This window comes from Danio rerio, chromosome 11 (genome assembly GCF_049306965.1).
Source record: "Danio rerio strain Tuebingen ecotype United States chromosome 11, GRCz12tu, whole genome shotgun sequence".
Classification (NCBI taxonomy): domain Eukaryota; kingdom Metazoa; phylum Chordata; class Actinopteri; order Cypriniformes; family Danionidae; genus Danio; species Danio rerio.
In genome coordinates, this window is record NC_133186.1 from 33,183,985 (window position 1) to 33,211,471 (window position 27,487).

Consider the following 27,487-nt stretch of genomic DNA (forward strand, 5'->3'; position numbering starts at 1 on the left):
ATGTAGGTTTTTTTTGGCTAAACTAATTTTCATGAAGATGAACTGTGACATCACATGAGCATAATAGAGATGAATAGATTATAACGTAGACATTGTATAACGACGGTTTGTTCTGTAGACTATCAAAAAAATATAGTTTAAAGGGGCTAATACATTTGACCTTGAAATATTTAAAAAGGCTTTTATTCTAGCCAAAATAAACCAAATAAGACTTTCTCCAGAAGTAAAAATTATGTTAGACATACTGTGAAAATTTCCTTGCCCCGTTAAATATCATTTGGGAAATATTTAAAAAAAGAAAAACTTCAAATTTCAAAGCAGGTTCTGATTAATTCTGATTTCAACTGTATACATATTATACATTTACACAGTATAATTTGTGAAACTTGACAAACACTTTTGTAGAACACCTAGGACTTCTATAACAGAGGGGCGTAATAAATTGGCTGCATTCGGATTGGCTGGGATGGCTTGTTTAGATTTTTTGTCTTGTTTTTAGTCCAAATATATAAAAATCTTAAATCAATAAGCATTTTCTGCAAAAAATATTGTCTTGTTTTAAGAAATAATATGTCAAAATTAAGTTGTTTTTTTATTAAAACAAGCAAAATAATGTACCAGTTGGGTAAGAAAAATTATCTTAATTCAAAGTGAAAACAAAACCCTGCTGGCAGATTAACTTGCTTGTTTTAAGAAAAAACTCACTTTATTTTGTCATATTATTTTTGAAAACAAGATAATATTTTTGCGTGTCTAGAAAATGCTTTTTGATTTAAGAATTTTTAGATATTTGGACTAAAAACTATACCAAAACTCTAAGCAGGAAAAGCATTTTAGCAGCGTATATTGTTTATCTTTTTTTATTCTTTAATATAGAACAACAATAGTTGTTAAACCTTTATAATTATTATCCTCAGTGTGAACAGCCTTTATCCTCACCCGTTCTTAAGAAAATGTGTATGTGCATTTCTGATTCAGGGGCGAATATTTGGTGTACGAGCGCGATAACGAGGTCAAATCTCAGAAGAGGGAGTGGAAGAAGTACGATTTCCACTACGACAATGTGCTTTGGGCCCTGCTTACTCTCTTTACTGTGTCCACCGGAGAGGGATGGCCAGAGTGAGTTAACATGCATTCACTTATCTCCTGTTATCTCTCCTTTTGTGTCATCGCCTCTTATTTGGTCCTTTCTTTCAGTGTGTTGAAGCACTCTGTGGACTCCACTTACGAGAATCGGGGCCCGAGCCCGGGATACAGGATGGAAATGTCCATCTTTTACGTGGTGTACTTCGTTGTCTTCCCCTTTTTCTTCGTAAACATATTTGTAGCTCTCATCATCATCACCTTCCAAGAGCAAGGAGACAAGATGATGGAGGACTACAGCCTCGAAAAAAATGAGGTACTTACTACTTTGTTCACATGAGTCATTTAAGGTCCTATTTAACACCGGCTAAAATGTAATTTGCTTGTAATGATAGCTTATGTACCAAAACAATGTGATATATTTACTACAAAGACTGTATTTTAGGATTACAGCGCAGCCCCAATAATTTATACATAGCCACTTCTTTCAGATCACTAGGACCATTTGTCAGCAAAAAGTTAATTTCAGAAATTGATCAGTTAGAAAAATTTAATTTAACTTTTACATAATCTAATATGTTATGCTGAATGACCATTTATCAGCTATATTCTGATCATTTATTTTTATGAAACAGTAAAGCAGACATTTAATATACCTATAACTACTCTAAAAAATATATACCCTCAACGGCCACTTCATTAAGTACACCTGTCCAACTGCTTGTTAACGCAAATGTCTAATCAGCCAATCACATGGCAGCAACTCAATGCATTTAGGCATGTAGACATGGTCAAGACGGTCTGCTGCAGTTCAAACCGAGCATCAGAATAGGGAAGAAAGGGGATTGTGTCATGGTTGTTGGAGCCAGACGGGTTGGTCTGAGTATTTCAGAAACTGCTGATTTACTGGGATTTTCAATCACAACCATCTCTGGGGTTGGCAGAGAGTGGTCTTAAAAAAAAGAAAATATCCAGTGAGTGGCAGTTCTGTGGGCGCAAATGCCTTGTTAATGCCAGAGGAGAATGGCCAGTTTTTTTTTTCAAGCTGATAGAAAGTCAAGTAACCAATCGAGGTATGCAGAAGAGCATCTCTGAACACACAAAACGTCCAACCTTGAGGCAGATGGGCTACAGCAGCAGAGGACCACACCGAGTGCCACTCCTGTCAGCTAAGAACAGGAAACTGAGGCTACAATTTGCGCACACTCACCAAACTTGGACAAGAGAAGATTTGAAAAAGTTGTCTGGTCTAATGAGTCTTGATTTCTGCATTTGGATGTTAGGGTCAGAGTTTGGTGTCGACAACATGAAAGCATGCATCCATCCTGCCTTGTATCAATGGTTCAGACTGGTGGGGGTGGTGTAATGGTGTGGGGGATATTTTCTTGGCACACTTTGGGCCCATTAGGACCAATTGAGCATCGTGTCAACTCCACAGCCTATCTGAGTATTGGTGCTGACTATGTCCATCCCTTTATGACCACAGTGTACTCATATTCTGATGGCTACTTCAGTTCACTGTTCTCCAATGGCCTCCACAATCACCAGAGTTCAATCCAATAGAGCACCTTTGGGATGTGGTGGAACGGGAGATTCGCATCGTGGATGTGCAGCCGACCAAATCTTCAGCGACTGCATGATGCTATCATGTCAATATAGACCAAAATCTCTGAGGAATATTTCCAGTACCTTCTTGAATCTTTATCACAAACACTGTAAAAACATAGGGTTCCACACTTTTTATTCATATTGTCCCGACACAAATGGATTAAGTTAACACTATTAACAAATTTATGTGGATTGAACACAAAAATATTAGGCTGTCCCAATGCATTTTCAAGAATTGTGTCGTTTCAGCTCTTTAAATTAAGTAGTTTAAACGAGTCAAAAAATATATATATATATTTTTTGAGTGAAGGATTAAGGCAGTTCTGAAGGCAACAGTGGGTCCAACCCGGTAATAGTAAGGTGTTCCTAATAAAGTGTTTTTTTTCACTTGTTTTCACTACTTATTTTAAATAAGCTGAAACGACACAATTCTTGAGCTTTTTTTGGGATAACTTAATTGTTTTATGTTCAGTCTACTTAATTTTATTAAGTTAACTTAATGGATTTGTGTGTAACCCTGCATTGTTTACAGTGTAAACATTTATAATCTGTATTTAATATGATTTTTATGTTTATAAAAATCACTTTTGTGTATTAAATTAAATGCAGACAATAACATGGTGCACTATTTATTTATTTATTTATAAATACATACATATCGACTCAATAGAATGGGTTTTGCAAATAATATTGTTTGTTGGAAATGTCAAAAAGTGAGAGGGACATATATTCATTGTATTTGGGACTGTTCACTAGTTCAGCCTTGTTGTCTAGAAAACACGGGAAAACTTCCAAAATTCCACAGTTAAAAGAATGGTTCAATATAATGATTAAAACAGCTTTGAATGTCTACTTTACAAATGTCATAATAAGGACAAAGCAGGGGTCTCTGTATATAACTCAGTGTGGGTAGACTTTTGGTCTTACAGCTTGTGTCGATGTCTTGTAAGACAATTTAAAATCATTTACCAGGTTTTCTTTATAATATTGTACTTTTGTCCATAGTAATTACTGTATACATCCTGGCTTTACATTTAGTAAACCTGCCAGTGATTATTTGTAATATGTGTTTTTATTATTTTATAATGCTCCAGAAGAAATTCATAAACAAATTTGGATTAAAAAAAAACACATATATATGGTTGAGAGAGACAGTTATTGAATAAATAATACAAATTAAAAACACACAGTTTTATATAATAATGATTAAAATAAGCAGGATTTTATGATAACCACTATATAAATAAATATAAATGCATATTTAGCAACAATGAGGAAAAAACTAAACCATTCAAAAGCTAAGACTTTTCATATTTGTGTGGATTATACCTAGAAAATTCCTATGTATGTTTGTTTGATTATTTTGCCACATGCTAATATATGAAAAAGCTCTGAGCATTAGTCGCAAATTCAAGCATGATGTCTACTTTAGAGAGAAGGTTTCACTTTTCACTTCAATTTCCAGAGCAACAAACATGCAATGTGATACGTAAGATGCTTTTGTTCACTGTTTTCCCTTGTTCTGTTTCTTCTAGAGAGCCTGTATTGATTTTGCTATAAATGCCAAACCTCTAACGCGCCACATGCCTCAGAACAAGCAAAGCTTTCAGTACCGAATGTGGCAGTTTGTGGTGTCGCCTCCGTTTGAGTACAGTATCATGTCTCTCATTGCGCTCAACACCATCATCCTTATGATGAAGGTACAAGATTTTTTCCACCCAACATTAGTAAACTGTAAATTAACTAACAGTTGGCTATAGTTTTTGATTCATGGGTTTTAAATTAGTTAATGCTTTTGAATAGCAATACTGGAACTTTATCTCTGCTCAGACTATTTTGATAGTTTCAAGCTCCAATTGTCTTTTACTGACAATTTTAATAGTTTGAAACAATAACTTGTCTGGGATATTTATTTCAATTCCAGTACTAAAATGAATGAAGTAGCTGTAATTTTTTGAATATGGCAGTTGGTGAGAATATTTTTTTAGTTTTTTTAGTTGTTGATGTATTCTTTTCCACCAAATATTGATTTCTTAACTTTTTTAAGTTACGACAGTGATATTTGTCGTCTAAAATACATAAACATGTCTGAAAACTGAAAACATGGCACTTTTTTATATTTTATAAAATAAATGCTCTGAAATAAAACATTTTAAATTTTGAATATGGAAAAAAACGTTCTCTGTTGTTAATTAAACAAAACAAAAATGTGATTTACTCTAGCATAAAAAGCTGCTCAGATCAGAGCATAACACAACTAGAAAATTCGTAATACAATTTAAATGTTTAAATAAACAAAAAGTCACCCATGAATCACAAGATACAGTCATACAGATATTTTTTGCACTAAAGCTTTTGTCATGTTCTTATTTTTTTAACTGTGTGTTTTCAGTATAATGGGGCTTCCGATGCATATGACAAAGTCCTGAAGAACCTGAATATAGTGTTCACCACATTCTTCTTCATGGAGAGTATTCTGAAAATCATTGCCTTTGGTGTCAGAGTAAGTGTCATACAATTTTTTTTTTTTTTAACACTGTCTTTATCCGTTTTTAGGAACTTGTACTAAAGAAAAGAAAAACAAAACATACAAAATTATTTAAATTAAATACATTTAAAATAAAATAATTATAATTACAGGTATATAAATAAATAAATAAATAAATGCATGTACATCCACATAAAAATAAAGGTGTCAAAAAAGTCTATTATTAGCAGGTGATACAAGATACAAGTTATTTGGACAAAAGATTTGTATCAGCTTCGTATCAATTCCATATTTAGAAAAGATTTCCATTCTCACAATGAGTTTCTGAGTTTTCTTAGCCTTTCAACCGAGTTCGTTCTTCCAATGTAATCTGGCAGCATGTTCAGTGCTGCGAATACATTTTAAAAGCCGATCTTGCTTATTTAAATTACTTGAGGAAACTAATTATATTGAAACTTACTGGCAATGGATGATTTTGTGCTAGCTGTTTTACGAGTTTGCAGTTGAAACAGTTTAATATAAGTTTCTCTGAAACTTTTAATATTTTACTTTCATTTTAATTAGGCTAGATTTTATTTTATTTAACAAACCAGTTTGTGTTTTGTCACTGAAGCATATAGCGGACTTGTTTTGAAGCACTTCACCTCAAATGTTATTTGTTATTCTTATTTATAGATAACTGATCAACAAAAAATACATTAAAATTAAGATAAATATTATACCAAACAGAATTTTGTTTTAAAAAAATATATTTTTCCAAGAAAAATAAATGAATTATATTTTAGTTTGTAACCCTCCACTACTCAATCGTGTGGTAATGATTTGTTTCGCTCTGTGGAAACAAGGATTTAATTCATGCTTTATTGTAAATCACAAACCTCTGTCATATATTAGCTATTTATTTAATAAGTCTTTAGTTTAAAGATTATGTCTTGAGCATCTGATTTTTTTCTTGGTGCTGATGTGCTTTCATTATCTCCATCTCACTAGCGGCAAGTTCCAACAAGGGAGTGTTTAATAAGCAACCTTTAGTAAGGCTGGAAAATATACATTTAGATTTAATAGAAAATATCTTAAAATTATTAAGGAAATAAACGTTTAATCCAATCAATGTCAAACTAATGCCCTTAAATAATGTAGTCTAGTTTTCAGCAAGCGTGAGTGTTTATTGAAATTGAAATAAGATTAAAAATTTAAATTGAGATAAGAAATGTTGTTATAGCATTACTTGTGACAGCTTTGGGAAATAACACTCGTCATAGATGTCACAGGAAAACTGATTGTGAAGCAACATGCAGTCTGGGACATTTGTTACCCACTAGATGTCAAGATTTAATCAAGAATTTAATCAAGAATCAAAATCGCATAATCTGACATAGTGGCTTTCGTAATCGACAATAAAAATCATGTGATCTGACCGGGCTTTAGTCTCATACATTATTCATTCATACTTCCTCCTACTTATTTACACCTGAGATTTTTAGATGAAGCATTTTTTTTTTACAAATCTTTCTAAATGTGTTCACAAAAAAGCTTAATTTACTTTTACGTAAAATTTGATTTGCTACATTCTATTTTTGTTTTTTTCTATGCAGGATTGTGTAAACCAGATGCACACACATGATTTGTTAACACACTTCTTCTTTTGTTTCTCTACAGAATTTTTTCAGAGATGCTTGGAATATTTTTGATTTTGTGTCTGTTATCGGCAGCATCACTGATATTTTAGTGACTGAGCTCGTGGTAAGTGCTGCTTTCAAAAAAAAAAAAAAGTATATACACATTGCATCTTGATTTACGTTGTAACTGAATGGACAGGAGTGAACATATCACCTTTATTACATATTTTAATCCAGTAAATACATCAGCTCCCTTTTTCAGGAACCATAAAAAACATATTTAAGTACTGAATGTCTAGCATGTGTTTTAGCACATCAACCTATACTGCATACTTTCTTGTATTGCATTTAAAGAGAAATGGTATTAAATTGTTTTAATTTAATGGTAAATTGTATTTGTCAGCAGGATAACATTGTTGTTTTTTTTTAATATTGACCCTTTTACATCGCATATTCATGCTATGGCTAAGTGTGTAGTGTGTTTTGTGTGTAGATGTCAGTGTTTTGAGTGTGTGTTTGTGCTAGTGTTGTGTCCTATCTGTGCTTTTTGGGTGCTCTTGTCTGTAGAAATGTAAACTCTGATGTGTTACACTGCAGTTCATGGGCTTTCCCAGTGGCCATACATTATGTAGATTGATATTCATTATAACTTTAACAGTGATGTATTTTTGTATTATTTAAATAACTTTCTAGAGTCTATTCATACAGTATATTAAATTATAATTTTTTTTTCATGTTTTAGGAATATTTAGGGCTGTCAGTTGATTAAAGTTAATTGCATTTATTCGCAAAATAACTGTGGGATTATTCAGTTTGTGCAATAAATTCTATACCTCACTCCTAATTGTTTATTTCAGTTAATGATAAGATTATCATTAAGATTACAGATTACGATTCAATCAAAAATATTTATATATTGATGTATCATATATTGTGCAATTCAAAGGCTTTTAAGTCTGTGTGAAATCAAAATGTAAAATGTTTAAGCACACATTGTTACTCTTTAGGTAAACAAATAATCGGTGCAAGTTAATCCACTAAAAAACTATGTTTGTTTTGATAATCTTTAATCAAAATTGGACCATTTGCTTCCTTGTTTACCTTGGCTGTCCTTCTCTGTTGATATGAGTTTGAATTTATTAGCCACAATATTCTTAACCACAACTATTGACTAACCCACCCTTCTCCTTCTCTAAACCCAACCAATAGTGTTTGGCTTCTGTTTTTGTCTTACTGCCGTTCTTTATCAGACTCAAACCCGTTCTTTGTGGTCATCTCCTCTCTGCATTTTAAGTCCACCGACGTTCATGCTGAGCTAATTGGACAAACTGGTAATAACCAGAAAGCCCTCCATATGGAAGTAAGCGGTCAGCTGGTAAGTGCGAAATGGAACTGCATATGTAATTCTGGCTACATTATTCGCAATCTCCAGACATGTATATAGGGCTACGTTTTTAGAATGAGCCTATGTTGGACAAAACATAAAATAGCTACATTTCCTCGCAAGATCAGGCTTAGAAAATCTTGTAAACTTTGATGTACTTTTTGCCTACAACATATTTGACATTTATTTTCTACACAGCTTAGACCTGTGGCGTGTTAATTATTATTTAAAATAAAACACAAGTCAGTAACATGCTGGTCATTAACAAGTTTTTTTTTTAACACAGAATTATAGGTTATATGTCCAACATTGACTCATTCTGAAAACGTAGCCCTACAGTATACACATTTCTGGACATCATGAATTATGTAGCCAGAAGTACTTATGACTGTATTTAGTCTTTAAAACGAACGCTACAGGGTGGTATGACGCTGTTTCTTTTTGCGCTAGCAGCTGACCGCTAACTTCTGTGTTAACAGTTACCAGTTTGATCAGTAGCTCGCCATGTTCATCAGCGGACTTGAGACACAGAGAGGAGTCAGAAGCCAAAATATAAAAAAAATACAAATAAAATAGCAGGGTAAGAATGTGGTAAAATCTGATAATGTGGCAAAATAGGGGCTTTTCTTTTTCTGAATTGCTTTTCGGTTGGGTTTAGGGAAGTGGGTTGGCGAGTCAACCGATGCTTTTGAAAACACTATTGGTTGCGTTTAGGGATAGAGGATGGGTCAGTCCATCGGTCAGTCACTCAGTCAATCAATCAATCAAAAGTGGCCTCTAGTGGATTCACGATAGAACAACAGACGCGAATGGCACTCTTCGAAAGATATAGTTCTCGAAAGGCATACACAGCGCCCTCTGGTGGATTCACGAAAACAAAAACTGCAAAAAACGTAGCTCCTGGGACTTATTTAGCGCTCTCCAGAAATGTATATTTCGGTACGTTTTCAGAATGAACCTAGGTTGTATATGTCGCTCATATAGTATTGAAATCATCATTTTGGTATCGTCACTGTACTATTTTTAAATCATGTAATTTTTAAATCATGTAAATCTAATTAACAATAACATTATAAAAGTTTTGCAGGTTTCAGTAATTTTTTTGTGTTACTTTCTCAAATTGATTGCGTGTGTTAACTAGTTAACACTGACAGCTGTAATTATCTTAAGCATTTTTTGTATTTTAATAATAAAAAGTAGTTTAGTAGTTTTTAATCGAATCTTTATTTCAGTAACCAACATTATTTTTATTAAATAATTTCTGATAAAACTAATTAGCACTTAAAATACTGCCTGTATAACACTGGCTTCTTAACAAAATGCTTTTAAGGGCCACTTTTATCACTCTGCTTCGGCCACTGGAACAGCCCTGACAGTGAATCAATACCCACCGTATCTGTGTTTGATTAATCAGCCTGTTGACTCTATCCATAACGACTTATTCCTGTTTTATCTTTTTACATGCTTTCTTTGTTCCTCTGATTTGTTGGCGATAAACCCATCCAATCCAAAAACAAACAAAAACAAAATGCACTATGAAACTCTCATATACTCCATCTCATATGTACCCATTCAAAACCCCCTCCTCACACACACCTACTGTACATAAATGCATCCATCTACTGCAACAACACATAGAATCTGGTTGGTTTGTAATTTTCTCTCAGCTTCTATTGCATCCATTACCCAAAATGCCTCGCTCTTCCCTGCTCACCTCTCTCAAAGCATGTGCTTCCAGTATGACGACCTCGTCTCTTAACGATGCTTGAAAATTGGACAAATGCTCACGTTGATGCTCATATTTTGGTTTAACAATTTAAAATAAGACAGGGTGGTACAATGTAATAATGTGTTAGTTTGCTATTTATATCGTGGTAAATTTATCTACACTGTTGCCACTTATGTTACAATAAGTCAAAAGAGGAAAAGTTATTTGGTTTGGAATTTAAAACAGGTAATAATACAACGAGATATTTATTGTTTATATTAAAAAATTGATGTTAACCTATTTTTGTAAGGATTTGGTCATATCACCCACCTTTATATGAACACATATGTGTGGGTCAAAGACGAAAGGGGGGGGTTTAGGTTTTAAAAATGTTTGTCCATACTTTAAAAGGTGTCTTTTTTAATTGTATTTTTACAGAGCACATATAATGAGTATTACATTTTTTTTACAGTGATTAACCGAAAACACCCCCTTAAATGTTATTCAATTAACAATAGTATATAAAGTCATTTTAAATACTTTATTAAATTATTAATCTAATTAAATTAATCGAATTTTGATTGATTTGATTTAAATCAAATGTGATTGAATTAATTTTAATGAATGATTCAGTGTTTTTTAGTTTTTACACTTTGCCACTATTTCCCTATAAATCACTGGGATTTATCCAATTGTCAGAAAGACATTTATTAAATATTTTATATGATTATTTAAAAAAATATTTAGCAACATGGTGGCTCAGTGGTTAACACTGTCACCTCACAGCAAGAAGGTCGCTGGTTCGAGTCCCGGCTGGGCCAGTTTGTGTTACTGTGTGGAGTTTGCATGTTCTCCCCGTGTTTCACATGGGTTTCGTCTGGATGCTCCAGTTTCCCCATAGTCCAAAAACATGCGGTATAGGTGAATTGAATAAACTAAATTGTCTGTAGTGTATGTGTGTGAATGAGAGTGTTTCCTAGTCTGGGTTGCAGCTGGAAAGGCATCCGCTGTGTAAAAAAAAAAAAAAATCCCCTGATGAATAAAGAGGCTAAGCCGAAAAAAAAATGAATGAATAATTAATTAAATAAATATACAGATCAGAATAAGTTGTTTCATGTTTCCATTAATATATTTGTTATGCTGAATGACTATAAACATTCATATACCCATATATTTACATTTCATTTAAATATACCCTAATAACAGTCTTTTAAAATAACAGTTAATTGTTGTTTAAATTGTTTAAATTTAAATAAAATCTCAGAAATATATATTTTTGCCTCTTGAATATATATATATATATATATATATATATATATATATATATATATATATATATATATATATGATGCCTCTTGTGCATCTTTTTATTTTTAGGGAGAAACCTTAAAAAAAAAAAAAAAAACTTAAAGTGACTTGAAGTCAGAATTTTTTATTTTTTTGCATTGTAATAATTCCTTTTGTAAATGTAATATAATTCAGCCACCAACATAGAACGCCTCATCTTTGACCTGTATATTAAACCAAACCAATATCTGGTCAATTTAAGTGAAATGTAACAACATTTATAAGGGTTTATTAAGGGTAGCTCACCAGCGAGAGCTCTACATTTGTTTTTGCTCATAAAGATGCTTTTACACTTACACAAATTCTCACAGACGTTGCCATGCCATTGCCGAATGCCATGCACTTTAGCAAAAGCTGCATGATGACGACGACTCTTTCATTCCTGTTTCTCTGCTTTCCTCAACTCATCCGCCTGTTCTGCACTACTGCAGTTCCTCCTCTGTGCGGAAGAGGGCGCAATGTCTCACTCATTGAAATATGTGTGTATGCTGGAACGAGGGAGTGATCCTCAATAACCTGTCCACACAGTGCGGCGATTTGAACAGAAACACTTCAAATAAGATGCAGAGACATTTGATCCTATGCACTGAAAATTTGTAAAAATCCTAAGAAATAAAGTTAATGGCAAGAAAATGTTTGTGTGGATTGGACTATTGAGAATTACGTGACCAACACAGCAATCGCCATTGGCTACTGCTGTTGGTGTTTCATTGTGTATGCCTGTATTTTAGGGGTGTATCGATACGCATAATATTTCGGTTTGGTATATTTAAGTGTATAAGTAGGGGATAGTTCACCTAAAAATTTTATTTTATCATTTATTAAGCTATATATTTTTTCATAGTCCACAGAACAAACTATCATTATACAATGACTTGCCTAATTATCCTAACCTATCTTTCGGATGAGACGTTAAACCGAGGTCAACCAAGATCACTTTGGTAAACCAAGATCACTTTAAGCTGTATAGAAGCATCTTGAAAAATATCTAGTCAAATATTATTTACTGTCATCATGGTTAAGATAAAATAAATAAGTTATTAAAAAAAATGAGTTATTAAAACTATTATGTTTACAAATGTGTTGAAAAAATCTTCTCTCCCTTAAACAGAAATCGGGGAAAAAATAAACAGGGCTTATAATACGGGGGGGGGGGGGGGGGGTGACTTCAACTCTACTGAAAAAAACATCTTAAACCAGCCTTGGCGGGTTGGCTGGTTTTAGCTGGTCGACCAGGCTGGTTTTAGAGGGGTTTTGGCCATTTCCAGGCTGGTTTCCAGCCATTTCCAGCCTGGTTTTAGCTGGTCAGGCTGGGAGATGACCAGCTAAAACCAGCTTGACCAGCCTAGCCAGGCTGGCAGCCTAGGCTGGTTTAAGCTGGATTTTTCAGCAGGGTTGTATCACAAAAAATGACTGAGATCATGTCTATGTGCTGTGGGATAAGTTGATATATAAATTATTGTGACAGGCCTACTTAAACGTCTGTGTGATTGGAGAAAAAAGTAATTTCAGAAGTAAATTCTTAGTTTTCCAGCTGCTACCGAGAACACACTGAAGCATTATTTCATAACTGAGGGGAACATCTACCAAAACCGGGATTTGTGTCTACCGTTACACCCCTACTGTAAATCTTGCTAAATCTTACAGTGCATCAGGCTGCTTCCATACTGTGCATTGCCTGTCTCAACAGATCAGTGCATTTGATTAAAAAAAAGTTGATGCTTTAATATATGATTGGATGATGACTGTTACAGTTTAGTGATTGTTTTTTTTTTCCCTTGAGCCCCTCCTGCATTAATTGTCCTCATTTTTTGTTTCATTTTTTTAGTGTCAATCCATATTTGAGTTGATTTTTATGTTGGTTTCTATGTTTATACGCATTTATGAATTACTTTTAAGCCACTCTTTCCCTCTAAATTAATATTATTTTCTTGTTCATTTGACCTAATGAGGAATATTTGATTCGTGAACTAATGGTGCTTTTTTTTCTTCACTTTACCTCATGTATTCTCTCTTTTCTGCACTCGCTTCTCTCTTTCTTCTCTGTCTACACACATCTCTGTCTCTACATACATCTCATTCTCAATCTCGCCCCAGAATAACTTCATAAACCTGAGTTTTCTGAGACTCTTTCGAGCAGCTCGTCTCATTAAGCTCTTGCGGCAGGGCGAGACCATTCGCATTCTGCTTTGGACCTTCGTTCAGTCATTTAAGGTATGAAAAGATATACTTATATGATCATATATATAGTCACACATCACTAAATATTTGCAAAGAAATTTTGCTTCATATTCTAGAATATTTTCAATTCCAATTCTCTAAATGCAGTTTAACCATCATCATGTTTTCAGGTCAATTTTGAGCTTGAAGAGACGCATAAACATTTCTGACATTGTTTCTTTAATTTGTATTCAATCCAGTGGAATAATGCTGGCAATTCTTGGAGTTGAATTCAAATACTCATTCAAAATAATCAAATAATTATAAACTATAAACAAATATATTTCTATTTAGCTTTTCTTTTTTAAATATAGTAATGATAGTACTTAAATTGAAACCTATTTTTTTTAAGAAGGCAGTATTTGCAATTTTTATTTATATTTATATTTAGTATTTCCAATTTGCACTTGGTTCTGAGGTCAAAAATGTTTTTTAATCGGGCTAAATATTTGGAAAACATTTTTTCACAAACAAAACTTTTAAATATTTTTACCATTTTAGTAATTTTGTAATATCTGATTTTATTTCTATTTACAGTCACATCATTAAATATTTGCAGATTCTAGAATATTTGCAATTCTAATTCCCTAAATTCGGTTTAATCATCATAATGCTTTTGGGTATATTTGCATAAAAAGTTTTACTACTGTTTAATGATTATGTTCCATTAATTACAATAGGAATAATACTGGTAATTCGCAAATAATAGCCACTTGTAAATTGCAATAAGTTAAATTCATATATTCATTCAAAATAATCCAATATTTTAAAACTAAACCCAAGTATATTTTTATTTAACTTTTTTCTTTCTTTTTTTTATAGAATTTAAGTGTAGTAATGATAGTCCTTAAATTTAAGCATTTACGTTTTTTTTTTTTTTTTTTTTTTTCCAGCAAGGCGGTATTTGCAAACCATTTTTGCTCTAAAACCTTCATGCTGGTTCTAAGGTCAAATTAATTTTTTTAAAGGAATAAGACAAAGTATTTGCAATTTTTTTTTTACAAACAAAACATTCAGATATTTCCTTAATATCTTCTAATCATTTATTTTTCTATTCAGCTTTGTTTACCATTTTTAAGCGGTTTTGAAGTCATTATTTCAAATGATGTTAGTTCAATTCATATATTCTGTCAAAATTATCAAATAATTTACAACAGAACAAAGTAATCTGCATTTTGTATTATAGTTTATTGGATACTTCAACACATTTCTTGTTGTACATGTCTTTGTGACAAATTTTAGATTTGTAACTGTTATAATAAATGTATAGTGACATATTTGTTCATATTTATAAAAACACAATTCTGTCTGATATCTTACTATTTCCATTCTCTTTCTCTCTGCCGTTCACAGGCTCTGCCATATGTATGCCTGCTCATTGCAATTCTGTTTTTCATCTACGCCATCATTGGCATGCAGGTAAAATGAGCTTTAACATCACTCTGGATTTTTAAAGAATCATGCCCATGAACTCATTAGTTTTGTATTCACCCTGTGCTGCTTTAGCTGTTTGGGAACTTGGCTCTGGATGACGAAGGTGCTATCAATGAACACAACAACTTCAGAACCTTCTTCATGGCCCTCATGCTCCTCTTCAGGTCAGTCCTTTGTCTTTCGCACTGTTAGTTTAGAGTTATCTATATGAGATTGTAGTGTTAATTCATAGATTTTTTTTTTCCAATTTACATTTTAGTGCAACTACAATTTAAGCTAAAATTTAATATCAATTTGTAATTTTTATTTAGCTTTCATTTCTTTTAGTTTAAGTGTAGTAATTGAAATACTTAAAACCTTTCTAATTTGTTTTTATAAAGAAGGTATAATATATTTGCAATTTACATTTATATTAAATATCTGCAATATTTATACAGCTATATACAGTATATATATATATATATATATATATATATATATATATATATATATATATATATATATATATATATATATATATATATATATATATATATATATATATATATATATATATATATATATATATATATATATTTATATATATGTTACGGTCAGAATTATTAGACCTCCTGGTAAATAAAAATTATTTTATATTTTTCCCCAATTTCTCTTCAGCTAATAATATTGACCTTAAAATGTAGGGGTGTCAAAATTAATAGTTTCTTCTGTGCACCGTGATGCAGACTCAAACAATATCAGAATTGGTTCAGTAATAATCGTAACCGGTTACTTATGTACTTACGTCATTTATCTCATATGTGCTATGTCTTTCTGTTGAGCATGGAGTCAATCATAGGCATTTAAAAACTTGCTCGACCGCTCAAAAAGCAACCAGGATAATATTTACGTTTGTTTATTTGCTATAAATACTCGTGTTGTTCTGTGCATGTCGTTGAGTGTTGTTTGATGCATTCAAAAAGAGTGTTTTCTTTCAGAGGCAAAATAAAGGTACAGTACAAATATCTGACTGCTTGTATTAAAGGAGAAAATTGTATTACAAATGCAAATAAAATGTATTTAAAATATACATTTTAATACAAGAAATCTTGTAAAATATCAAATTGTTTACGAAAAGCATGGTCAATGCATCGTCGATGCACCGAGATTTCGAATTGAATTGAATCGATGGCATGATAATCGTAACCAAACTTAACCTACACTAGGTAGTTTCTCACCTCTATTAAAATGGTTTAAAAAATGTAAAACTGTTTTTATTCTAGCCAAAATAAAGCAAATTAAAATAAAACTTTCTCCGAAAAAAAAAAATATAGTAAACACTGTGAAAAATTTCTTGCTCTGGTAAACATCATATATATATAGAATTTTTATAAATATATTTTTATTATATATAATTATTATTTGTTTATTTATTTGTTTATTTATTTTTCTTATTTTATTTTGGTAATTTAGAATTACTCTTAAGCCATTTTCAGTCTTAAGATTAATCCATTCAATTTTATCCACAAAAAAAGTTTTAGTTATCTTTAATCAAAATCGAACCATCTATCTCTGAAACAGCAGTCCTTCTCTGAGGATGTTAGTTTGATGGATTGGCTGAAATATGCTTAGCCACGTCCCTTCAATTAATTATTTGCTGTGAGTGAAAGATGAGAGGAGGAGGCCAAAGATAAAACCCCACCCCCTACTTAATATTACATTTCAGCTGGAAATACGTCGTCATAATAAAATAAAAATGAGCAGAAACTTCTGGTTCATGCTGACTTGAAATCCTCATATGAAACTGATCATTCAACATATATTTGATTTTATGTCAGCTCTTTTCAGTGGAAGCTCTTTTTGTGTGTGTTGGTAACAGGAGTGCCACGGGCGAGGCGTGGCATGATATCATGCTGTCATGTCTGGGAGGAATGCCCTGTGAGCCGGAGGAGGTTGGATCAGAATGTGGCAGCAATGTGGCCTATGCATACTTCGTCTCTTTCATCTTTCTCTGTTCGTTCCTGGTGAGAACAGCCTCTGCTTGTTTCTTTACCCCTTACTTTAAAGGTCCCCTGAAATCAGCATTCAAGATTATTTGGGCGTTAGTATCATTATATTAGTCTTGAGGTTATCTATAACGCCCCATTCACAAGGGGCTTCAGCGCCAACACTTGACTGAGGGCGTGTCTAAAGTTGGGGCTAACGTGATCATCATAGCAGTGTCAGCCAATGAAATTCAGTCAGCAATAGGCCACTGTCTAGCTGGTGTATTTGCATACAGCAATCTGATTGGCTGACGCTTCTGAAGGCGCTTGAAAAGTTGAGCTAGCCCCAACTTCCGCAGAGAGAAATGCCTTTGAAGCAGCGCCGATGGATCCAAAATGTCGTTCGGCATTGCCTGACGTCACCCATTCAAAGTGAATGGGAAGCATTGACGCTGACATCCCGTGTGAATGGGGCATAAGCATGTGTGCTCAATTCATTGGGCCTATAATGTTCCGTATTATTTGATCTTTTATTATTTTTTGTATATGATTGATTAAGTAGGATTTACATGAAGATTTAGGCATGACGAGTTCTCTTTCTGTGTTTAGATGCTGAATCTTTTTGTGGCTGTCATCATGGATAACTTTGAGTACTTGACCAGGGACTCCTCCATCCTGGGTCCGCATCATTTGGATGAGTATGTCAGGATATGGGCAGAGTACGACCCCGCAGCCTGGTGAGTGGCACTTTCCTCACACACACATTTTAAAAAGACCCTTTTATTCTTTTAGGCACACATGCAGCCATTGATTTTCACTTGTTAATTGTAAAACCTAACTCTGCTGCAACACTTAATTAAAAAGAACGGTTTAACTGCAAACTAACAACTATCATAACATTCTAAAGATTGTCTTATAACTGAGAATTTTGTGCAGACTAGGGTTGGGCAATATATAAAACATGTTTCAGAACATTTGACAGATTCAAGATCACCTTTTTTAAAACTAATCAATAAGTACACCATTAAGTGTCCATTGGTGCAAATATAAAACAAAATCGGTTAAGTGTCTTTGCGAAAAAAAATGCTTCAAGTGTTTACACTTAGATATTGCTTGATAATGTTAGCAGGTTTGGCATGCTGTCCCAGGAGAGAACCCTGAGCTTAGAGATAATTGAGCCCAAGGCTCAAACCTGGTTACTGAGCGTGTATGGGGGTACAAGATCAGGTAGTTCTTGAGAGCTCCCCGAATTCATTCGACTTATTCCTTGATTATCGGGGGCAGTCCTAGAGGAATAAACCAGCAACCACACCAGCTTATACCTATGTGGTGAAAACTCAGTACTAAAGTACTCATATACTGTTCCTCTTGGTTTATTTAATTCACTTATGTCACATTTCTTTGGACTGTGGGAAGTAACCAGAGTACCCTTGGGAAACCCACGCTAGCATGCAGAGAACATGTAAACTCCACACAGAAATGCCAGTTGGCCCAGCTGGGACTAGAACCGGCAATCTTCTTGCTGTGACGCAACAGTGCTAGCCACTGAGCCACCGTGTCACCCAATTCTGGATTAATCTAGAAATAGGAGGAGGGAGATAGGGTTGATTTGGGGGGATTAAAATGAAGATAAGGGAGTAAAGTTAAGCTGCAGACACACTGGACTTTTCTCCTCATAGACTTCCATTCATAAGCACGCGATTGTGTCAGACCGGTTTTCCAGTTTTCTGCCTTGCAAAGTTCAATCTTTGTGAACTCTGACTTGCGAAATCGCATCACTTGACTGTGTGATACCAATTGAAGAAGAACACGTGACCTTTCTCGACAAAAATGTAAAATATGGAGCAATCGCTCGCTTTTTTAAATACCGAATCATCTTGTTTAATTCCACTCCTTTTGGCAGCGCTGCGCAACAGAAAGCTCAAACTCTAGTGTGACTGCGCCATTAGACAGGATATTTATGTTGAGTTTGGAATGATCTGATTGGCTTGCTAATGATTACGGCTAGGGGACCAGCCGTTATCAATCATATCATGTGCTCCTCTCAAAACTAGTTTGTGAAACGTCACTTAAAATATCAATATGAAACGTAATCTTAAACATTTCTATATATTTAAAAATAACATCAAACATGAAAAATACTAAATATTTCAAAGCCAAAATGAAGACATTCAGTTTTAGATAACAGCTTCAAATCCAAATTTGGTGAACAAACATGCATCAAAACACGCTGTGATCCAGTTCAATTGTCTTTTTTCCAGTTCTACTACTTTCCCCATTATGTTTTTAATGTGAAATAAATCTGTATTAATAACATTTTCATGATCAGAGATGTGTTCCTTTAGCTCCTTCAAAGAACATACACTCAAATCTAATTACATGTGCTCACTTTAAATTAATTTAAACTAAAAAATGGAATAAATTCACAAAAAATTGCCCAGCCCTAGTGCAGACAAACTAACCTAAAAAAGTGATTCTTCTCCATAGCGCTCACGTCTTTTGTTACTGAAAACATCAGCAGAATATCCCACTACACTGTACGTGATCACTCAAGATAAGGCCCTGTCTCAGTTAATGTATTTTAAACTCTAATGCCCAGTATTTGTCTTTATATCCCTCCTGCCTATTTGATATCGTGTTACATATGTAGAGTCCGATTGTACCAACTCTGCCCAATCAGTAGTGTCTCCCAGTTCCCCCGTCCCAGTGCTTTGGTCATCCTCGAGTGCTGTTCTGCTGGAGCCCATGGAGACAGTCTGAACCTGAAAATGGGGCACTGAGTGACCACGTTTGCTCTGTTCGTGCACCAAACAGGGATTCAGCAAAAAAAGGTTTACGGTTTCAACCAGGGTGATGCGCCATTCAGAATTGATTTGTTTATTTTTATTTATTTTTATTTTTTAGATCAATTTCTGAATTTGAGTTGAGGTACCAAACAAGATGTAGAATTGATGGATGGATGGATGGATGGATGGATGGATGGATGGATGGATGGATGGATGGATGGATGGATGGACAAATAAATAAAGGATGGAACAAAAATATTCTTGGATGGATGGATGAATGGATGGTGGATTGTATGAATGAAAGAATGAAAAGATGTATTGAGAAAATGTATGGATGAATAAATAATGTATGGATGGATGGATAAATGGGTGGATGGGCAAATGGATGGATGGATAAAACAAAATTATTCTCAGATGGATAAATGGTGGATTGGAAGGATTAAACTAAAATATTCTCAGATAAATGGATTGTGGATTGGATGGATAGACAAATTAAAAGATGTATGGATGATGAGCGCATGAAAAAGTAATTCTTGGATGGATGGATGAATGGATGGATGGATGGATAGATGTCAGAATGAATAAGATATGGATGGATGGACGGATGGATGAGTTGGTGGATGGATGAATGAAACAAATATATTTTCAGATGGATGAATGTTGGATTGGATGAATGGAAAAATTTAAAGATTTAAGGATAAATGAATGAAACAACTAATTCTCAGATGGATGGATGGATGGATGGATGTATGGATGGATGTATGGATGGATGTATGGATGTCCGAATGAATAAAAGATGGATGGATTAATGCATGGATGGATGGGTTGATGGATGGATGGATGGATAAATGAAACTAAAATATTCTCAGATGGATAAATTATGGATTGGATTAATGGAAAAATGAAAGGATGGAAGGATAAATGAATGAATACATGGATAAAACAAATAATTCTTGGATGGATGAAACAAATAATTCTTGGATGGATGGATGGATGGATGGATGGATGGATGGATGGATGGATGGATGGATGGATAGATAGATAGATAGATAGATAGATAGATAGATAGATAGATAGATAGATAGATAGATAGATAGATAGATAGATAGATAGATAGATAGATAGATAGATAGACAGATGAAGGTGCTCAAATTACTCAGTCCATCTCATGATATGAAACCAAAGCAGTTTTTCAATTCTGAATTTTGCACAATCCTGATTTGAACGAATACTTCAGTCAAAAAATAATAATAATATTGCAGTATACAGTAAGTACATCATTTTAAACATTTGTAAAAATCACCTTTTCTAATCTTTAAAATGAATATATGTGCCAACAACTGTGGAAAAGTTTCGATTTTAATAATGCAAGAATTGATTGAGAGATAATCTGCTTAACAAGACAAACAATGAATGAGTGTGTATACGAAGAAACTGAGCAAGTGATTTAAAAGAGAGACTGAAAGTGAGACCCTGTGCATGGCAGATTCTGACTTCACAATGACTTAATTCTCCCATCTCTATGGCTCAGGTGTGCATGGCAAACATCTTCACAGACAAGCTGTCGCAGCTTATTTCTGTACTTGCCACTGCATACAAACGTTAACAAAATACACCTCATGTATTTTGCCTGGTAAAGCCCACGTAGCTGTCACTGTATGCAGTTCAATTAAGTCATTGGACTCGCCTAGATGAGAGAGCCTCTCATGTGCACGGTCATACCGGTGGATTCATTTACTCTGCACCGTGATGGGGGAGGATTCAGAACAGCACTAAAGATCATTCGAGGACAGCCTCGCCAATTTCTTTCTTTCTTTTCTCTGCATTTGGTAATTTTATACAACACATGCATAGCTGGGGTTTGCTGCACCATAATCCTGACATGCATGTTTTGATGTTGGTCCCTTTTCACATTTACAGCTTTGGATAATGGATGGATAGCATGCCTGTACATGCATATTTATTATATATTTCTATTTATATCAAATAAATAGAAACTAAATCTTAATAACCATTGAAAAGCTGCTAAGACACAGATTTAGCTTTCCTCAGCAGATTTTTAATGCATATGAATGATCTGAAGAATGAAAGTAGTCACACTCTCAGTTGATCGCTCTCCCATAATACTCTTGCAAATGTAACTTTCATTACTGCTGAAAATAATGTTTTCAAATCAGCCGATTTGAATGTTATCACTCGATTGAATTGGCATTATCAGTGGTTGTCAGCTGATAGATATGGGCCAGTAGGGGCCTTCTAAACCTACTGGTTGGATCACAAGGCTGTTATCATCCATCAACTTGATTAATCAGCTATAGATCACATATGGCTGGGGCTGGAAGTTAACAAGAATTATTTAAATTATTTATTAAACTTCCCATGAATTGTATTTTATTAACGGTTACCCCTACCCCAACCTTAAACCCAACCGTCATTGTAAAAACAGATCTGAATCTGGAGTCTTCTCTATTAGTGTAGCTGATCAACCATGTGGATGGATGATAACAGCCTTCAGAGCTACCAGTAGGTGCAGAAGGTCCCTACTGGCCCATATTTATCAGCTGATAACCACTGATAATACCCATTCAATCGAGTGATAACATTCAGAGCAGGTGTTCAAATTAGTAATGAAGACTTTGATTTATCTTTTAAAGTGAAGAATTGGAATTTGATTCCTTGGAGATTTGATTTGACAACATTAGGAATGGGAGATAAAAGTCAATCCATCAGTGCATCGCAATTGTTTCACTAAAGATTCTGAATTGATTCTCAAATGTTTAGAATTGATTGTCTATTTAGATAAGATTGTGAGAGTATGGGCCTGCATGGGTGAAAAACTAAAAATAATAAGCATTGATAGATGTACATACATCCGTATGCTGCTGAATTGACTTGATTTGGAATTATGGACAACGCACTTCTCATCTTGTGTGCGACCGGATTCAGGACACTTCAAATATCGTGCCACAAAGCAAAATATTGGATTGTTTTAGAGCACTTTTAATGAAGGCTTGTGGGCTGTGTTCAAGGGAGGAAAAATGAAATGAATGTGAATGAAAGTGAACTGTACAGTGTTACAGATGTTACAAACTACTATACAGTGTTACTACAAATGAATGAAGCATTATGAACTACTGTTTTAAAGCTAGTTCCATGGCTGTGAACTAAAAGCAATTCTAAAGTCCAGATATAGGTATTTTAAATACAGTTGAAGACAAAATTATCTTTTTTTTTTTTTTTTAAATAAATTCACAGGAGGGCAAATTTTGCCTTTAGGTGTACCTATTGCCAATGTTCGGGTAATGCATTACAAGTAAAACAAGTTACATATAATATTACTTTTAACGAGTAAAGTAACGCATTACTTAAAAAAAAAAAAAAGTAATAATATTTGAGTTACTTTTTTGAAAATTTTAGTTAAAATAATTAGATTTAAAAAAAATAAATGGCAGGGTGCACTCCTATGGTTAGGGTGAGGAGCTCTGACACCCGGGAGGAGCTCGGAGTAGAGCCGCTGCTCTTCCACATCGAGAGAAGTCAGCTGAGGTGGCTCAGGCATCTGTTTTGGATGCCTCCTGGACGCCTACCTAGGGAGCTGTTCCAGGCATGTCCCACTGGGAGGAGGTCTCGGAGACGACCCAGGACACGCTGGAGGGACTATGTCTCTCAGCTGGCCTGAGAACACCTCGGGATCCCCCTGGAGGAGCTGGAGGAAGTGTTTGGGGAGAGGGAAGTCTGGGGTTCTCTCCTAAGACTGCTGCCCCTGCTACCCGGCCTTGGAAAAGTGGCAAAAAAAAAAAAAATGCTGAATTAAAATTAAAGTCGTCACAATTAATATTTTAGTCAATGAGAGAATGTGTATGTTATTTTGAATGCATCGAAGAAAAGGAAAAGGGGATTATAGTCTCAATAGACAGTGATTTTACTTAAGACCAAAAGGGCAAAAGTAGCAAACACATTGCTTTACAATTTCAATAGTCTGCATATACAGCATGTATAGCTCTGTGGTTAGGAAGTTCTCAGGTAACATTATCCTAAAATATATTTAAAAACATGTTTTTAAGGTTAATGAAGGGGTTGGTTATACTAGGGCTGGGTGGTATATCGAGTTCTGGGGATTTATCGATATGATTCTCCAACACGATGCGGGATTATCTAATATCTTTCATACCAATATGGTTTGAGGCACATTCTGAGCGAAACAGACCACACCAAGGCAGCACGCAAGCTCCACTTGCACAAATGTGCACATGTGCAAATGAATGATTCACTCCCTGAGTCATACAGAAGAATTGTTAAAAATGAACTAATGAACTAAAAAATGGAGGAACATGCAGTGCCGCTGTTGTATCGTAATCTGACTCCCCGGACAAATCTGACTCCCCCTCGCGTGCACATGCGTCACACAGCGTCTGCAGCTTTCACAACGGTTTATCAGTAACCTTTTATCGATCATTTCCTTCACAATTGACAGCAAGAACAAACATAGAAGCCTTGTCAATTTGACAAGCAGCACCTGATTGTGTTCAAAAGAATTAAAAACGCCAAAATGGGAGGAATTTATATCGCATTTCGAAAGTGAAACCACCTCATATTCACTGATTATAAGTTCAGCATTTATTACAAGACGGTCTCTTCTTTACATTTGCGTTATAACACATTTAGCTCTGCTTTCTGGTTTGTTATTGCATATTGACCTCAATTCTGATCATGTTCTAATCAGTGTACTTATTTATTTATTTATTCTGTTTAATTGATTTATTTATTTTAGCCCCTTAGCTAGAAGATGTGATATAAACAATATAAGAATCATTATAATTATAATGATGATGATAATAACAGTGAGGGAAATCCCTGCGTTTAAATTACATTTTGCTCAAAAACTGTTTATTAAAGTTTTAATAAAGGCTTTGACTCTCAAGTAATCATTTATGGGAAAATACCGGATATATATCGTATACAGTCATTCCTCCTAAAAATACAGCCATATGATTTTTTGCCCATATCACCCAGCCCTGCGTTGTTACCTTCTTTATTCAAAGTAAGAAAGAAAAATAAGTTCTGAAAGAGATCAAGCCTCAGCCATGTAATAAAAAGTAACTCAAAAGTAATGTAACGCATAAGTTACCATTGAAAGTAACTAAGTAATGCAACAAGTTACTGTTTGGGGGAGTAACTCAATATTGTAATGCATTACTTTCAAAACTTTCCCCAACACTGCTTATAGATATATTATTTCGTAATAGTTTATTTTTAAACAAAAAAATATTGTAATGCTCGATTTTGGAATAAGCACTGCTTGTTCTTCACATTCACTCTTCGTAATCTGCAGTTTTAATGTTACTTTCAGATCTTATTTTTTAAAGACCGCATACTGTCATTCAAAGGTTCCAATCATTAAACAAAAACATATAATAATTTAAACTGTGGTTTAAATGTGAACTTAAAATGAGATTTGTGAAAAGGGTCCACCCCAGGGAGATTGCAGTCGTTCAGATGATCTGAACATGTTTATGAGCCTAAAATCGGCTGGGCTGTTCTTTGAATGATCTGGTTTTTGTATTGATTTGAGGCAGTGGATAAGCCTCAATGGGTTTGGTCTGTGATTTGTCAATGGATATGTGTGCTTTTATTCTATTGTTCTTTGTGCTTCTCTTCCTCTTTTTCTCCTCTTCACCTCTTCTTTGGCTTTCTGGCTCTGTTTCTTCTCTCTCTCTACCTGTGTGTGCCCCCTCTCTAACCTCCCTGTATTCTTCTTGCAGCGGGCGCATTCATTATAAGGATATGTACAGTTTATTGCGGGTTATCGACCCCCCGCTGGGCTTAGGCAAGAAATGTCCTCATAGGGTGGCCTGCAAGGTTTGGATCCTACTAAACAAAAAACTTAAGCACCTGCTCGCATTGAAGACTGGAATGAATGTTGCTTTTCTTTTTTTAAGTTTTTTTTCCCTTTATTTTATTTGTTTGTTTTTACTCTTCTTCACAGTTTTTTCTTCTTTCACTTAAAATTCATTCTTGTTATTTTGTTCGCCATCTCTATATGCATTCTGATATGACAAATGAGAATGTGCGGGACAATGCAGACACCTTTTTAGAAGCATGACGTGCACTGCCACCGACAGCTAAGTCTGTACCAATCTCTTTGTGGAATGAATCACCCTTAACAGTCAATAAAGAAAAAAAAGCAAAACAATAACAAACAATGAAATGAATCAGCCATTTTGTTCTTTTTTGTTTTCTTTCTGCTTGCTGTTGAACCATGCCTTGGCAAACTGGGTGTAACAGTGTGCATTGTTCTTGTTTGGGGACGAAGTGAGGGTTGGGGATCAGAGGACTGCATTGACGTGACTGCCATAGTTCACCACCAAGCAGCGGAGCTTTTCTTTGCCTGTTTGAAGCCCCACTGCAGTTCTATGGGACCGTCCCACGATCGCATAGAACAGTGTTTTTACTAGGACTAAAAAAACAGCTTCCCCTCCTCCTGTCTAACCTCCAGCCTATCAAGAGCTCTCACGCTCTCAAAACCCCGCCCCTCGCCCAGACCAAAACAATAACCTATGTGTCTTTGTTTTTCTTTCTTGCCGTTCTTATTTCCTCCTCCTTCTTCCTTCTTTTTTTTTTTGGTTTCAATCCCACCATACTCCGGTTTGTTCCATGATGTCCTTTTCCCCCTTTCATTGTTTCGTTTAATTTGTCCGTTGTCTTATTTTTTTTAACCCCCGTTCTCCTCAATTAATTTCCGGGGTCTCACCCCTCCCCTCCCACCCCCACTACTCCCTTACAGCGGCAGGATCAGTTACAGTGATATGTATGAGATGCTCAGGCACATGTGTCCTCCGCTAGGCCTGGGGAAGAGGTGCCCTGCTCGGGTCGCCTACAAGGTTAGCGGCAGCAGCCCGCCGTGGGTGCGCCACAGCCAATCAAAGCTGTCCGTTTTTCTTTTTTTTTTCTGTTAGTGTTGGTGTTGGTGAGCTGCTGTATCTTTCTTTTTACGTTGTGGGGCCCCGGTGAAAGTGTTAGCCAGCTGTACAAGTACCACACATCCACTGGAAAGCGGGAACGGAGGGTACCTTGTCAGCCCTTCTGCACCGTACTCATTCATATGCAGATGCAACTTTTATTTTAGCAGTTTTATTCCTGTAGAAATGTTTAACTCATGATATATTTGTTAAAATCAACATGAAATCACACAGTCTTATTTATTGACGTAATTGTAAAAGTGCTGTGTGGTTAAACCTCACAGTAGAGGCTTTGATTCAAATCCAACTAGGAGACACTTGTTTAAAACCTGTGGTGCTAATAGAACAGTAGGGGGGTTAAATTGGTGCCGTGACCCGGATTGGGATTGAGGTTTGGAGCATAAGTAAAACTCAAGCCACAGATCTCAAGAGCCAAACTAGCTACTTATAGTAAAGGCACCAATCATTATTGTTCTTTGTTAAGGTGGAGGCACAGTAGAGTAGAACAAAGACATGCTGTGCTGTGATCAAGATGCGAGATGCCAGTTTAAGTTAAGAACTTAAGTTAAGAACTTAACTTAAGAAAAAAGAGAATGGAAGGGATCGGGATGCAAGTACATTTAAGCATGTCAGTGTAAGGGATGCCACTTATGCTAGAGACACAGTTTAACTCCTGGAGACGATTCTGTAATACACAGTCTTATTTATTAACGCAAGTATTAGAGACAAGTTAGAAAATGCTGTGTGGTTAAACACCACAGTAGAGGCTTTGATGTGAATCTGAGTAGGAGACACTAATTCAAAACTTCCTAAAAGTGGTGTTAATTGAACAGTAGGGGGTTAAATTGGTGCCGTGACCTGGATGTGATTGAGGTTTGGAGAATAAG

At 34.8% G+C, this 27,487-nt stretch overlaps 1 protein-coding gene across 5 annotated transcripts in view; it reads left to right on the top strand.

The window, feature by feature from the left end:
- cacna1ab (calcium channel, voltage-dependent, P/Q type, alpha 1A subunit, b) overlaps window positions 1-27,487 on the top strand; it is a 277,483-nt gene that overhangs the window by 197,362 nt on the left and 52,634 nt on the right. For 4 of the 5 annotated variants that reach the window (XM_073916059.1, XM_073916060.1, XM_073916061.1 and 1 more), the window contains 11 exons: window positions 979-1,119; window positions 1,198-1,399; window positions 4,227-4,391; window positions 5,084-5,194; window positions 6,839-6,922; window positions 13,335-13,451; window positions 14,811-14,876; window positions 14,964-15,055; window positions 16,750-16,894; window positions 17,465-17,592; window positions 25,404-25,500. In XM_073916059.1, coding sequence (XP_073772160.1) covers window positions 979-1,119; window positions 1,198-1,399; window positions 4,227-4,391; window positions 5,084-5,194; window positions 6,839-6,922; window positions 13,335-13,451; window positions 14,811-14,876; window positions 14,964-15,055; window positions 16,750-16,894; window positions 17,465-17,592; window positions 25,404-25,500 — 1,348 coding nt within the window. The remainder of the gene's footprint in view (window positions 1-978; window positions 1,120-1,197; window positions 1,400-4,226; window positions 4,392-5,083; window positions 5,195-6,838; window positions 6,923-13,334; window positions 13,452-14,810; window positions 14,877-14,963; window positions 15,056-16,749; window positions 16,895-17,464; window positions 17,593-25,403; window positions 25,501-27,487) is intronic. The other variant, XR_012386850.1, reaches the window with a different exon arrangement.